This window comes from Nannobrachium achirus (genome assembly GCF_963921795.1).
Source record: "Nannobrachium achirus genome assembly, chromosome: 15".
In the NCBI taxonomy this organism is placed as follows: domain Eukaryota; kingdom Metazoa; phylum Chordata; class Actinopteri; order Myctophiformes; family Myctophidae; genus Nannobrachium; species Nannobrachium achirus.
This window is the reverse complement of record NC_137822.1, coordinates 35,744,204-35,757,766: the sequence shown is the minus strand read 5'-3', so window position 1 is coordinate 35,757,766 and position 13,563 is coordinate 35,744,204. Positions and strand designations below refer to the sequence as shown.

Sequence of the window (13,563 nt, the reverse complement as noted above, 5' to 3'; positions counted from 1 at the left end):
TCAAAGTCCACCTTCGGCTGGTGGAGATAATACATTATGAAGAAAGCTAAACATAATTTATTTTTAGCCTATCTGTCAGCAATTTATTATTCACATACCATCCGTCTGTCTGTCTGTCTGTCTGTCTGTCTGTCTGTCTGTCTGTCTGTCTGTCTGTCTGTCTGTCTGTCTGTCCTTCTGTTCTGAGTTCTGAGTCCAATAGTTAATGACATTTCTTGTGCATGTTGCTCTGCTAATCTCAAAAGAGCCTGACAGGATAATACAAGGCCAATGACAAATAGCAGGTGATCATTTGTTTATCATATCCCCTTTTCCCATGGCACTGGCCAGCAAGGCCACCACAGGTGTACATTGCCAAGTTCACTTCACATTCTGCTCACTGGTAAGTCACAAACAGGCACACACACATATAGACATCAAAGGGGGCTTGAGCCCCTGCCCTTTTATCCATCTGTAAAAAGTGCCCTCTCTCCAGACTATGAATGCAGTTTTTACTATGGTGAAAGAAATGCAAATGCTATACCTGAAGTTGGCATTCAAGAGAAAATTGCCTTCTCCAAACTCTCCTGAACTTGAACGCAGCATCCTCATGTTGAAAGAATTGCCTCGACGCTGCGACTCGTTGTGAGCTTGGAGGTCTGCTATGTTTTTCTAGATTTCCACCAAAAGGCCCTTTTAGAAATTCCCTGCCTCTCTTGCAGGGGCTTCAAAATATAACAATTACTGCTCCTAATATTATTTACAATAATGAGTCATTGCTGTCATTACTAGTAAATAGTTCATTCTAGTATCAACTGATCCTAAATACAATGATGAAAATGAAAGCCGTGTGGAAAATGTTCCTGATGTTCAGCCAGGTGAAATGATGTAATGTAATGACACAGATCACAGTGTTCCTACTGTGCTGGAACATTAAATAAATGCATCAAGTTGTTGTGAGTCATTTTAGAGCGTGGGATTTATCATCTGGTTTTACACATGCTGGTTTGAGCCGCTGCATGAGAGTGCTTGCCTGCGGGAGCATGTGTGACAGAGAAGTCCCACACACAGTAAAATGCTTAGTGTGTTCATTTATCATTTTTTTTCTCTGAGAGTTTGCAGTTGGAACCAAATGGACCAGGACCCAAGGAATATGCAGGGGAAAACTATGTTGACAGTTCAACATTTCACATTTGTAGTGGCGCCCGGTCTGGGGATCTTAGAACTCTGACATCATGCTATGACTTCACCTTGATGTCAGGGGAACCACACTAACAGAATCCCTTTTATGACCATGCATGGAGTTCCCTGATGGGTGGTTCTGGCCCTGTTACAGATGTTGTCCAAAATCATGCAGATCGGTACACAGTATCTCTGTAGCCGTTAAATGGAACGGGTATTTCTTACATTGATGCTCCTACATATTAGCATGCAAGCACCAGTTAAAGTTACTTTCCATCCCTCATATACTGTGTGCACAGTGCACATCCCATAATCCACACACTGCACATCATTTCGGAGCTCATATCTTTGAACGGGTAAGGGCTAGTAGATATAAAAAGCTAGATTCGCCTCTGCAGTTCATTGGAACGACGTGTAGAAAGTGTAGTCCAGACTTCCTGGAAAGACTAAGGGATATCTACCAGTCAAAGCATTTGGAAGCGATTCACACGGATTCCCATGGTCCCCCGATGCATATGCCCCAGAGCCGAAGGGGGCGTCTATGGTGCAGACGTTCTCGCAGAAAATATGGCAGAACACGGAGAAGCCACCATTGATGGGAAGCTGGCTGAAGAGTTTGCGGTTCCCTCTCACGCTGAAGACGTCAGGAAGCAGATGAGTGCCTTTGCAGAGCAGCACGGGGCCGCCGGTCGCAGGGTTGTCCTCATCACGTCGGGTGGGACCAAGGTTCCTCTAGAGTCCCGTACCGTTCACTTCCTCGACAACTTCAGCGGTGGAAGGCGAGGAGCCTCCTCGGCGGAGTACTTCCTAGACTCTGGCTACGCTGTGATCTTCCTACACAGGCACCGGTCCCTTTATCCTTACACACGCTTGTACTCTGGCATAAACATACTGGACACTCTACAGGTACAGCCGGGCGAAGACGGAGCGTCGTCCAACGGCTGCGGTCAAGTGGTGGTCAACCAGCAGGCACTTCCCAACATCGCCAAAGTCCTGAAGCGTTACCAGGAGGTGAAAGAAGACGGGTTTCTTCTGCCCATCGAATTCAGCACCCTGTCAGAATACCTGCACCTCCTCAAAGCAGCAGCACAGGCTCTCAGCACGATAGGCTCCAAGGCCATGTTGTACTTGGCTGTAGCGGTGTCAGATTTCTACATCCCAGCATCTGATATGCCTGAACACAAAATCCCGTCTTCCAATGGACCTCTTCAGATCAGCATGAAAATGGTTCCTAAAATTCTGTCCCCACTGGTGAAGGACTGGGCACCACAGGCGTTCGTCATTTCCTTCAAGCTGGAGACGGATCCGTCCATCCTGCTGGACAAGGCGAGAAGGGCTCTAGACACCTACAAACACCAGGGAGTGGTGGCCAACGTACTGGACACTAGGCGGGGTTACGTGGTGGTGGTGACCCCAGACACGCAGGCTGAGCTGATGCTCACAGATGAGGATGTGAATAAAGGGGCTGAGATAGAGGACAAGATTGTCAGCAACCTGACTGCCGAACACAGCCAGTTCATTACCAAAAGTGTCTGACGAATGACATGCTAGTAGTGGGCAAGTTAATGTGACTGTGGGCCAGTACCCTTGCAATTTTGACTAATGTTCATGCTTGTTCTACAGGGGAGTTGGGCTGCAAATGACTAAAGAAATCCTTAGTTGACTTAGCAATACAGCAACCTGCGTGGGGGGACAGCGAGAGGAATATTAGGCTACCTTTAAATCCTGGAAGACAGAAAGAACAGCAGGGACGTGGACACATAGACATCAAAGGGGACTTGAGCCCCTGCCCTTTTTACCCGTCTGTAAAAAGTGCCCTCTCCAGACCATGAATGCAGTACCGTACTCTACTGTAAAAGAAACGTGAATGCAGCATCTTATGTTGTAAGAATTGTCGCAGCGCTGCGCATTGTGAGCTTGGAGGTCTGCTATTTTCGATATTTTCACCAAAAGGCCCTTTTAGAAATTTCAGCCGCTGCCTCTCTAACATTCTCTGCACGTCCCTGGATTTGACTGTGTAGAGGGCAGTACCAAAGGCGTCACACCTGACTTATAAAAGGAAGCCCTCCCAGCTAGGCTTCCTTTGAGAAGAGCTCCATCTCCGGCGGACCATCTGCAAACTCACAACATGAAGTCCCTCCAGAGCCTGTTCCTTGTGGCTTTAGCCCTCTCTATTGGTGAGTACTGAGTAGCACTTTACAAATGTTGTTGACCCTGAGTGACTACAAGCATGGTGGTCACATGAACTATAGATTTTACACTTACTTTTTCAAAGGTTGTAGATCAGAACAGCCATTGTATATAAAATAGGACTTAATTGGTTAATGTGTTTTAGTATTAATTGCAACCGAAGGTCGTGGTTTACCATGAGAAATGTCACAGCTTGTCTGTGTGTAGACGTGTGTGTACACATTTTTACAGTCAATGGGTTGGTTCCCTTGACACATCACTGTGACATCACAGGTGACATCACCTATGTAAAAGTCCATATATGGGTATTCCCCAGAATCCCTTTTATGCCCTTAGGGCGAGGTCGCATGTCGCCCTGAGGCGTCTTACTAGTAATGTGTGTGTGTGTGTGTGTGTGTGCGTGCGTGCGTGCGTGCGTGCGTGCGTGCGTGCGTGCGTGCGTGTGTTTGTGCGTTTTGTGCTGTTCTAGCCCAGGCCAGGCATGAAAGGTCCTGGAGGTCCATTGCCCAGTTCAGAGCCATGATGCTGTGTGTGATGCCAGACAGCTGGCCCATCTTTGACTACGCTGACTATGGCTGCTACTGTGGCAAGGGAGGCGCCGGGACCCCCGTGGACGGACTGGACAGGTCAGTGCCCTTTCAGGACCACAGAGTCTGCATGAACAGCCTGCATCCATTTATGATTATTAAATGCAAAGAAAAAAAAGAAGGAAAATAAAACATTTATTCATGTAGCGGTTTCACCCTTTAATTGTACTTTAAATGAAACCCATCACAAAGGTCACTGTATAGCAATACAGAAACCTGTAGGCAACCCTGGGGGTCCCGACCCACAGGTTGAGAACCACTGATCTAAGGGACCTTGAACCACAAAAGAGCTCTTGTTCAAAAAGGAGTATGACTCATGTCTCTAGATAAAAGTTTCTTTTGAAACTTTTTGATTAACTAAACATTCTCTAGGTGACACAATCAACGATGATGCCTGCACAAAAGATTACTCAAGCATTTCTCTATGCACCTGTAACGTTTGATTCCACATGCATGTCAATTGTTATACGACACAACTTTATTTGTTAACTTTTATAACAATATAGTTATTATTGTATAAGGTTGTTTGTTGTTCCTGGTCCTAAATCCGCCATTGATGTGTTCTTGTGCATGGCCCACCGTCTAATAGCTTAGGGTTAGGGTTCTTTGCCAATGAGCTGATTCAGATTCAGAAGTCTCCAAGTACTGGGGATCTGTGGAGAGTCTGGCTATGGGAGTGCATGACTATTGTTTTGGGATGGGACGATAATCGTTATTATCGTTTAGCTTGATAAAAAAAAAACACTCACAATAATCATATTGTGGAGATTTACATTTAGCGTGAAATTATCCTCCGTCATGCACTGGGATCAATTCACCTTTTATTTGCCGAGCTGCATATCCGGTACCATTTAAACCCTCTATAGTCTTTTATTTTTCACTCTTTACCAAATCTCTTTTTCACTCTCTGCCAAAAGTAGCCGATCTACAAGCTTACAATGCGTCGCAACGCGACATGTTGTGAGCTTGTTGATCTGCTGTTTTTTGGCAAATATTCCACCACAGGATAACAGATGTTGGGGCCAAAAGTTATTTGTAAACTGGGTGCTTTCCTAAAGAGTGTTATACCCTTGTTCAAATAATAATGTTTGCCATGCCCCCTTTTTGCTAGGTCTGTTTGAATATTGTATTGTACTGTTATGTATTGTATACTGTATGTATATAATCTGTGCTCCATACCATGTGATCATGGTCGTGAGTAAATAAATGATGATGATGATGATGATGATGATGGATATTTATCTTTTTGTCACAATAATCGTGACATGAAATTTTCATATCTTCCCATGACTCCCATCCCCACTCGACAGTAGGGGAGCTGTGGAGAGTCTTGCCATGCAGGGAAAAGTTCTGTCGCTCTTTTCCCTTGTTTGTATGCTAATCGAGAGACTAGGCCATGCGAGACTGTGCATGACTATTGTATATTGTGGTTTGTCTCTTGTTGGAATGTAGGTGCTGTATGGTGCACGACGCTTGTTACACTGCTGCTATCGAGCATCCAGATTGCTGGTACATCCTCGAAGACCCTTTCATCGCGCACTACCACTGGGAATGTGACTACGACGACAGGCAGGCATCCTGCCTAAGTAAGTACACTTGGTCCCTATTCGTTCAACTCATTCTTGCTGTAAAAGAACGACAACCAAAAAACACATGTTTTTAGAAACGTTTAGTTCAGTTACTTGATACAGGTTGGCTAAGCCTGGGGCCCCACTGTTGGGCCATGAGGATATTTGCAAATGAGTCTCCAAATAATTGGCAAACAATATAATATAATATAATATAATATAATATAATATAATATAATATAATATAATATAATATAATTACATGAATATAAAAATACGTAATGCAACAAAAGCCATGACATTTTTTCTTTAAAATCTTGAAAAATTTGTTTTCATTTTTCTACACAATTGATTGATCGACTATTTTTTCCCGAAAGCTGAAAGCCTCTGAGTCAAAAGGCCCAACTGAAAAACACTGATATAATGACATCATAATATCATCCCCTCCCCTTTTTATCATTCAACAACGCTGTGAGTGTTGCTAACTTAAACAACATAACAACATAAACAACATAATGGCCACATAAAAACACAATTTTAACACTTTCTGGAAAAAGATCTTCCTCCAAGTATAAATATTCCTCCAAGTATAATCATAATACATGATGGCACAATGACTTAAAAAAAGATTATTGTGTCCTTGGAAAACGTTTTATTCCATAACTTCCAGAGTTATGAAAATGAGATACATGGGAACGGGAGTATAAACGGGCCTTTACTGTATATATACATTCCTTGAATAAAGTGTTGCCATACAAACTGTCTAGATGATATTATCCTCAGTGACATATACTACCTTTGAAATCCATGGCCTCTGTCGACCCCAACGTATCGCTCTACTGTTTATTTATAATTCCTTATCTCTGATAAACTGCCTCCCGGAAAGGTAGTGGAGGGTAAACTAACCACAGTTTAAAGATTGGGCCTGCATGGCTCATACTGTGAAAACTAGTTTACTTGTCTGTTTGAGCAACTTTTAGGTGCTGTAAGTGATATTGTTTTGATTAAAGGTGCTATACATGATATACGTATGTACTGCTCTGAATTATACTAGGCCTACTACTCTGACTGTAAAAAGAATGGACAATGTGACACCATTTGTATCTACAGAATGTAAATGAAGCCTATTTTAAAGCGGTTAGATATCTTTCTATATCCTGTCCAGGAATGCTACCGGAAATTAATCAGGGTCTTCACTCTGTACAATAACTTTATCATTCATTTTAATGAGACTATAATTTACTAACGTATATCATGATGATTTAAGAAAGACTTTAAACTAGCGACTGAAAACATAGGGTTTATGAAAAGGTTTACTAAGGTAATACAATCAAGTGTAAAGTTAGCCAAAACCTCATTGAATTCCATTGATATAATAATGTCTAGGGCCATTAATAGGAACAGCAGCAGCAACTTCAACGAGAACCCAGAAGTAGGCTTAATTTCCTGCAGCGAACAAAGTAAGTTTACCCCTTGGAATTAACACAGGATTTCACTTTCCCATCCCCAGGCAAAAACGACGAATGTGCGATGTTTATCTGCGAGTGTGACAGGAAGGCTTCAGAATGCTTCGGCAGGAATCCCTGGAATCCTGTCCATGAACACCTGCCTGCGGACCGATGTGTATGAAGACAACACATCCTGTCCACAGACACCTGCCCAGCGACGGATGTGGCCATGTGAATACAGTACAACACAGGACCACAGTTTGGAGTTTGGTTTCCAAATGAAATATATCCACTGTTTGTGTGACACCTTAGTGGCTGATAGAGCTGTCATGAAAATAAAATTCATTTTGCAACCAAAAAACCCTACGTGATAAGGGATTCTAATTTATTTGCAGTGGCGCGCCCTATACCTTTCAGACAAAATAGCGGATCTACAAGCTCACAGAGTTGTAATTATCAAATTAATTTATACGTTTTATACGTTTGTACTTTCTACTTTTGGTACTTAAAGGAGTAGTTCACCCCCAAAATTACTTTTTTTTCTATTGATTACTCATGCCATGGAGAGTAGAGTTCAATAATATTTTTAGTTTTTTGTCGCATTCCTAAGACAAAAATGTGATAACAATAAATTTACCCCCATTTGTTCCGGATGGGGACCCGTTTCGAAACGGGTCCCCATCCGGAATCAATGGGGGTAAATTTACTCGAATCAAATTTTTGTCTTAGGAATGTGACAAAAACCAAAAAATATTATTGAACTCTACTCTCCATGGCATGAGTAATCAATAGAAAAAAAGTCATTTTGGGGGTGAACTACTCCTTTAAGTGCATTTTGATGCCAATAGTTTTGTACTTTTACTCGAGTAACAGAGTATTTCTACATTGCCGTATTGATACTTTTATTTAAGTGAAATGTGGCTGATGTTCAGCCAGGTGAAATGATGTAATGTCACAGATATCACAGTGTTCCTACTGTGCTGGAACATTAAATAAATGCAACAAGTTGTGCGTCATTTAGAGCGTGGGATTTATCAGCTGGTTTTACACATGCTGGGTTGAGCAGCTGTGAGAGTGCTTGCCTGCGGGAGCATGTGTGACCGAGAAGTCCCACACACAGTAAAATCCTTAGTGTGTTCATTTATCCATTTGTTTCTCTGAGAGTTTGTAATTGGAACCAAATGGACCTGGAAAACTATGTTGACAGTTCAACCTTTCACATTTGTGGTGGTGCCCTTGCCCTGTGTGGACAATTTTCAATTTAGGCATTTAGCAGACACTAATTAATCCAGAGCGTACTGTACTGGTACTGTAGACCAAGCTATTCAGTAAAAACTTTATAACATGGGAGGGTTCCTTAACATGAAAACATGTTGAAACATGAAATCCACAGCCCTAAAACACCCTGGACAACACATCACACATCCTAGACTCTTGTCCTTCCTGGATGCTGTGGAATACAGTACACACACACACACGGGCAAAAACATAATCTCTGTTTCTCTCAGTCTTTGGCCTGGTGGAGATAATTAAAATCAGCCCCACCTTTACCAACTGCAATAATAAAGGTATTAATGCAGCAATGCATTACTAATTACAATACTATAATAATGATTGATTAATAGGCTTTTTTTGCATAAAGAGAGTTAAATCAACACTCTGGATTTGACCAGGCACGTGCACACATAGCTCAAAGGGGGCTTGAGCACTTGCCCTTTTATCCGTCTGTAAAAAGTGCCCTCTCCAGACCATGAATGCAGTTTTTACTCTACTGTAAAAGAAACGTGAATGCCCCCTTTCCGTGCCATAACTGAATGCAGCATTCAAGAGAATTCGTTGCCTTGTCCAAACTCTCCTGAACTTGAATGAAGCATCTTATGTTGAAAGAATCGTCGCAGCACGACGCGTTGTGAGATTGGAGGTTTGCTATTTTCAACATTTTCACCAAAAGTCCCTTTTAGAAATTTCAGCCTCTGCCTTGCTAACATTCTCTGCACGTCCCTGGATTTGACTGTGTAGAGGGCAGTACCAAAGGCGTCACACCTGACTTATAAAAGGAAGCCCTCCCAGCTAGGCTTCCTTTGAGAAGAGCTCCATCTCCGGCCGACCATCTGCAAACTCACAACATGAAGTCCCTCCAGAGCCTGTTCCTTGTGGCTTTAGCCCTCTCTATTGGTGAGTACTGAGTAGCACTTTACAAATGTTGTTGACCCTGAGTGACTACAAGCATGGTGGTCACATGAACTATAGATTTTACACTTACTTTTTCAAAGGTTTTTACCTCTACTGTCAAATCAATACGATGTAGACCGTAGCTTGTAGATCGGCTATTTCTGAACAGCCAAAGTATAAATAGGACTTAATTGGTTAATGTTTGTTTAGTATTAATGTGTGTGTGTGTGTGTGTGTGTGTGTGTGTGTGTGTGTGTGTGTGTGTGTGTGTGTGTGTGTGTGTGTGTGTGTGCGTGTGCGTGCGCGCGTGCGTGCATGTTGTGCTGTTCCAGCTGAGGCCAGGCATCATCACAGGAACCTGGCCCAGTTCAGAGCCATGTTGCTGTGTGTGATGCCAGACAGCTGGCCCGTCTTTGACTACGCTGACTATGGCTGCTACTGTGGCAAGGGAGGCTCCGGGACCCCCGTGGACGGACTGGACAGGTCAGTGCCCTTTCAGGACCACAGAGTCTGCATGAGCAGCCTGTATTTGTATATTTAGGTTATGTGTCATCATGTCTGCCATGTGCAACTTCAAAGCCTAACAAGCCAAACAGAAATGTAACTGTGAGCGACACAAATACAATTAAATCGTTAACCGCTAATTATTTGAGTGACAATTAATCATCATCTAAAATGTCCTGATCGTGACAGCCCTAAAGCCCTTTTCGACTACAGCTTTAGCACCACACTACACAACACTACACCACACCACAGCGCACCACACAAACATATCTACATTTTCCATTACACAAAAGTATCCCTATCAGTAAGAAACAAATTGACCTTTTTAACTGTGATTATAATACAATATAAATGTGTATTACAACTATCCTAAAGTATAATACACTATAATGGATTATAGCTGTGATTATAATACACTATAAAGTATTAAAGTATTACTATGATAATTATAATAAACTATAATAGATTATAATAGTGGTTATAAGACAGTAGAATATATTATCATGTATTACAACTATATCCTGGTGGTCTAAATGACAAGTCAGTGAGTGATCAGTCATTATGAAGTGTTTGGCCATGTTTGGCCTTAGCTCAGACATACTCTAGATTGGATACTTTTTAGTGCCACGTTTAGTACCACTTTCACAACACTCTACCCAGGTCCTTATAGTGGAAAACCTGGCAAAAGTGGACGGTGTGGAGTGGTGTGGTGTTGGGCCATGTCAGTGGAAAAGGGGCTTAATTGTTCCATGTTTGTCTCTTGTTGGAATGTAGGTGCTGTATGGTGCACAACGCTTGTTACACTGCTGCTATCCAGCATCCAGAGTGCTGGTTCATCCTGGACAACCCGTACATCGAGCACTACTACTGGAAATGTGACCACGACGACAGGCAGCCATCCTGCCTAAGTACTGCTCCCTATTCATTTAACTCATTCTCTCAAAACACATATTTTTAAAAACGTTTAGTTCAGTTACTTGGTACAGATTGGCTGAGCCTGGGGCCCACTGGTGGGCCATGAGGATATGTGCAAGCGAGCCTCCAAATAATTGGCAAACACTAAGATTTTATTGATAATATGATAACTGATAAAAAAAGATAATGCAACAAAAGTCATGATATTGTTTCTTTAAAATCTCCAAGATTTCCCTGATCCAGAAAAGGTTGAAAACCACTGGTCTTGTTTACAATATTATCCTAAAGTTCCATGGATATATTACTGTTTGCAATTTAGTTTTTCCTATGGCAAGGTAAGAGCTCTCCTTTTCGTCCTGAGCATCTTCAAGGTTTCATTAAAATAATAAGTTATTGTGTCCTTGGAAAACCTTTTATTTTCACAACGTTCAGAGTTTTGAAGATTAGATAGATGGGAGCGGGAGTATATGTAAATGTAAATGGGCTTTTACTGTATACATTCCTTGAATAAAGTGTTGCCATACACACTGTCTAGATGATATCCTTAGTGACATATACTACCTTTGAAATCCATGGCCTCTATCGACCCCAGCATATCGCTCTACAGTTTATTTATAATTCCTTATCTCTGATAAAATGCCTCCCAGAAAGGTAGTGGAGGGTAAACTAACCATTGTTTAAGGATTGGGCCTGGCTCATACTGTGAAAACTAGTTTACTTGTCTGTTTGAGCAACTGTTTCGATGTTTCGATTCCTTTAGGTGCTGTAAGTGATATTGTTTTGGTTAAAGGTGCTATATATATATATATATATATATATATATATATATATATATATATATATATGGACAACGTGATGCCATTGGTTTCTACAGAGTGTAAATGAAGCCTATTTTAGAGCCCAGAAATTATACCGGAAATGAATCAAATGAACACTATTGGCTGGAGGGTGGGTCTTTACCCAGTAGGAGTAGAAAGCCTTGAAACATACACTACTTTATCATTCATTTTAAAATGAAAGGGACTATAATTTACTAAACGTATATCATGATTTAAAAAAAAAATTGAAAGCGACTAAAATCAGTGTTTATGAAAAGGTTTACTATAAGGTAATAAAAATTAAATACTGTAACTACTAGGCCATCAATAGGAACGGCAACAGCAACTCAGAGAACCCGGAAATAGGCTTCATTTCCTGTTTACCCCTTGAAATGAACAGAGGTTTTTACTTTCCCATCCCCAGGCAAAAACGACGAATGTGAGATGTTTATCTGCGAGTGTGACAGGATGGCTGCAGAGTGCTTCAGCAGGAACACCTGGAATCCCGACCACGAGCACCTGCCCAGCGACCGATGTGTATGAAGACAACACATCCTGACCACAAACACCTGCCCAGCCCATGTGAATACCACACAGGACCACAGTTTGGTTTTTGTGACACCTGCTACTCTTGCTGGATGATGATAGAGCTGTCATGAAAATAAAATTAATTTTGCAACCAAAAAACCCTGGTACATGATAGAGGATTCTAATGTATTTGCAGCGATGCCACTACACATTTCGTCTATTTGAAAATAGCCGGTCTACCAGCTCACAGGGCTGCAATTATCAAAGGATTCAGGGCCGCTGCAACCCATTTTTAAAAGAGACAAAGGTTTTAGTCTGAAGCTTCTAGGTTTAGTGTGGTGGAGCTAGAAGTGTGACAGAGTTTTGAGAGGTGGAAAAAAAAATCTGAAAAAAGTATAAAGAATAGTGACAAATAGACAGGATGTTCTATGTAAAAAGGATCACGTCATCCAGAGGGAATATGGGAAATGGGACAGATCCATGTTGATGACATGACTTTAGAGATAGTGTGTACCGCTTTGCATGATTTTAGGGCAAAATCTGTAGGAGCATCGTCCAAAGATGTGTTTTGCTAGAATCTGCCTCATGGTGACACTAGAAGAGGACCATGTGAGAAATGAGGGGTGGAGGTTGTGGTTTGGCAGCCAAGGAGTGTGTGTGCAAAGTTTGGCATGGATGGGGCAACGGTGGTGGAGATATGAGTAGGCCAGGGGAAAAGTGTGACGTGACGTGACGTGACTGACGGACTGACGGACTGACAGACTGACAGACTGACAGACAGACTGACAGACTGACAGACTGACTGACAGCCGGTGGAGGTTTTGATATTAAGTGCGACCTGGCGGTCGCAATAAAGCACGTACACTCACTAAAAAACAGGTGCTGGGCTAAGGTCAGAATCCACAAAGAATAAAGTCTGCACACTTAAAGCTTTTGAGTCATGCTCCAAATCCTACACCTTTATTTTGGCTCCTCTTGCACAATTGGACGTGATGTTTCCGGCCTAACGGCTCTTCATCAGACACTGAAGTAAACACACAAGCACCTACAGTATACATGTTGTGCTGAGTCAGCTGACCAGTGGCCCAGCTGGCATGCATGAAAAAAGGATCCACCGATGTTTGTGCTAGATCCCGAGTCATAGTCTAGATCAGTGGCAGCATGCTGGGATGAGTGTGTTTGTTCCCTTCCGGACCTTCCTTTCCGAGTAGGTTTGTTGTCCCCGGGGTTTGGATTCTTCCACCCGTCCCGTACACATTGTTTTTTGTTGTTGTTTCTTTTGTAGTCAGCTGCATCTCTCTCAAACTTTGAAGTTGCGACTCTTCCATTTTAACATATCTAACATATAATTTAGCGAATGTCTGTCTGAGTGAGTGTCTGAGTGAGTGTCTGTCTGTCACAGCGTTTCTCCTCAGTGGCTGGAGCAATTGATCTGAAATCGCATCACCAATAGCATATGGACACACCTGACATAACTGTGAAGCCCGTTTGTCACTTTCACAAATCATATGCTGTATATTAGCATTTTTATGGTGTATCTATATCTATTTAGCCTACAGTACCTTTTGTGACCACACATGTTAAGGGAGGGGCGCTGTTGTTCAGGCCATGCACAATCACACACAAACCCACACACACACACACACACACACACACACGGGGGGGGGGAGTG

The 13,563-nt window shown here is 42.3% G+C and overlaps 3 protein-coding genes across 3 annotated transcripts; all 3 read left to right on the top strand.

Moving 5' to 3' along the window:
• Positions 1–1,728: 1,728 nt before the first annotated feature.
• LOC308299807 (phosphopantothenate--cysteine ligase-like) lies at positions 1,729–2,697 on the top strand (the record flags this gene model as incomplete). The annotated part of the gene is made up of 1 exon (XM_080743593.1): positions 1,729–2,697. The coding sequence occupies one exon, from the start codon at positions 1,729–1,731 to the stop codon at positions 2,695–2,697; it is 969 nt and encodes a 322-aa protein (XP_080599719.1).
• A 569-nt stretch (positions 2,698–3,266) lies between these two features.
• On the top strand, positions 3,267–7,227 carry LOC308298881 (basic phospholipase A2-like). Its single transcript, XM_080742574.1, has 4 exons — positions 3,267–3,338; positions 3,821–3,977; positions 5,391–5,524; positions 7,017–7,227. Exons 1-4 carry the CDS (start codon positions 3,290–3,292, stop codon positions 7,133–7,135), a joined length of 459 nt encoding a protein of 152 aa, XP_080598700.1. The 5' UTR covers positions 3,267–3,289; the 3' UTR covers positions 7,136–7,227.
• A 1,823-nt stretch (positions 7,228–9,050) lies between these two features.
• LOC308298935 (phospholipase A2-like) lies at positions 9,051–11,913 on the top strand. Its single transcript, XM_080742634.1, has 4 exons — positions 9,051–9,129; positions 9,459–9,609; positions 10,405–10,538; positions 11,788–11,913. Exons 1-4 carry the CDS (start codon positions 9,081–9,083, stop codon positions 11,904–11,906), a joined length of 453 nt encoding a protein of 150 aa, XP_080598760.1. The 5' UTR covers positions 9,051–9,080; the 3' UTR covers positions 11,907–11,913.
• Positions 11,914–13,563: the final 1,650 nt, after the last annotated feature.

What these genes read in the sequence shown, in the direction of transcription:
- LOC308298881 (XM_080742574.1), top strand. Translation starts at nt 3,290, where the DNA reads ATGAAGTCCCTCCAGAGCCTGTTCCTTGTGGCTTTAGCCCTCTCTATT. An exon ending in CCCGTGGACGGACTGGACAG is followed by an intron (nt 3,978 to 5,390) that starts GTCAGTGCCCTT and finishes GTTGGAATGTAG; the next exon opens with GTGCTGTATGGTGCACGACG. An exon ending in CAGGCAGGCATCCTGCCTAA is followed by an intron (nt 5,525 to 7,016) that starts GTAAGTACACTT and finishes TCCCATCCCCAG; the next exon opens with GCAAAAACGACGAATGTGCG.
- LOC308298935 (XM_080742634.1), top strand. Translation starts at nt 9,081, where the DNA reads ATGAAGTCCCTCCAGAGCCTGTTCCTTGTGGCTTTAGCCCTCTCTATT. An exon ending in CCCGTGGACGGACTGGACAG is followed by an intron (nt 9,610 to 10,404) that starts GTCAGTGCCCTT and finishes GTTGGAATGTAG; the next exon opens with GTGCTGTATGGTGCACAACG. An exon ending in CAGGCAGCCATCCTGCCTAA is followed by an intron (nt 10,539 to 11,787) that starts GTACTGCTCCCT and finishes TCCCATCCCCAG; the next exon opens with GCAAAAACGACGAATGTGAG.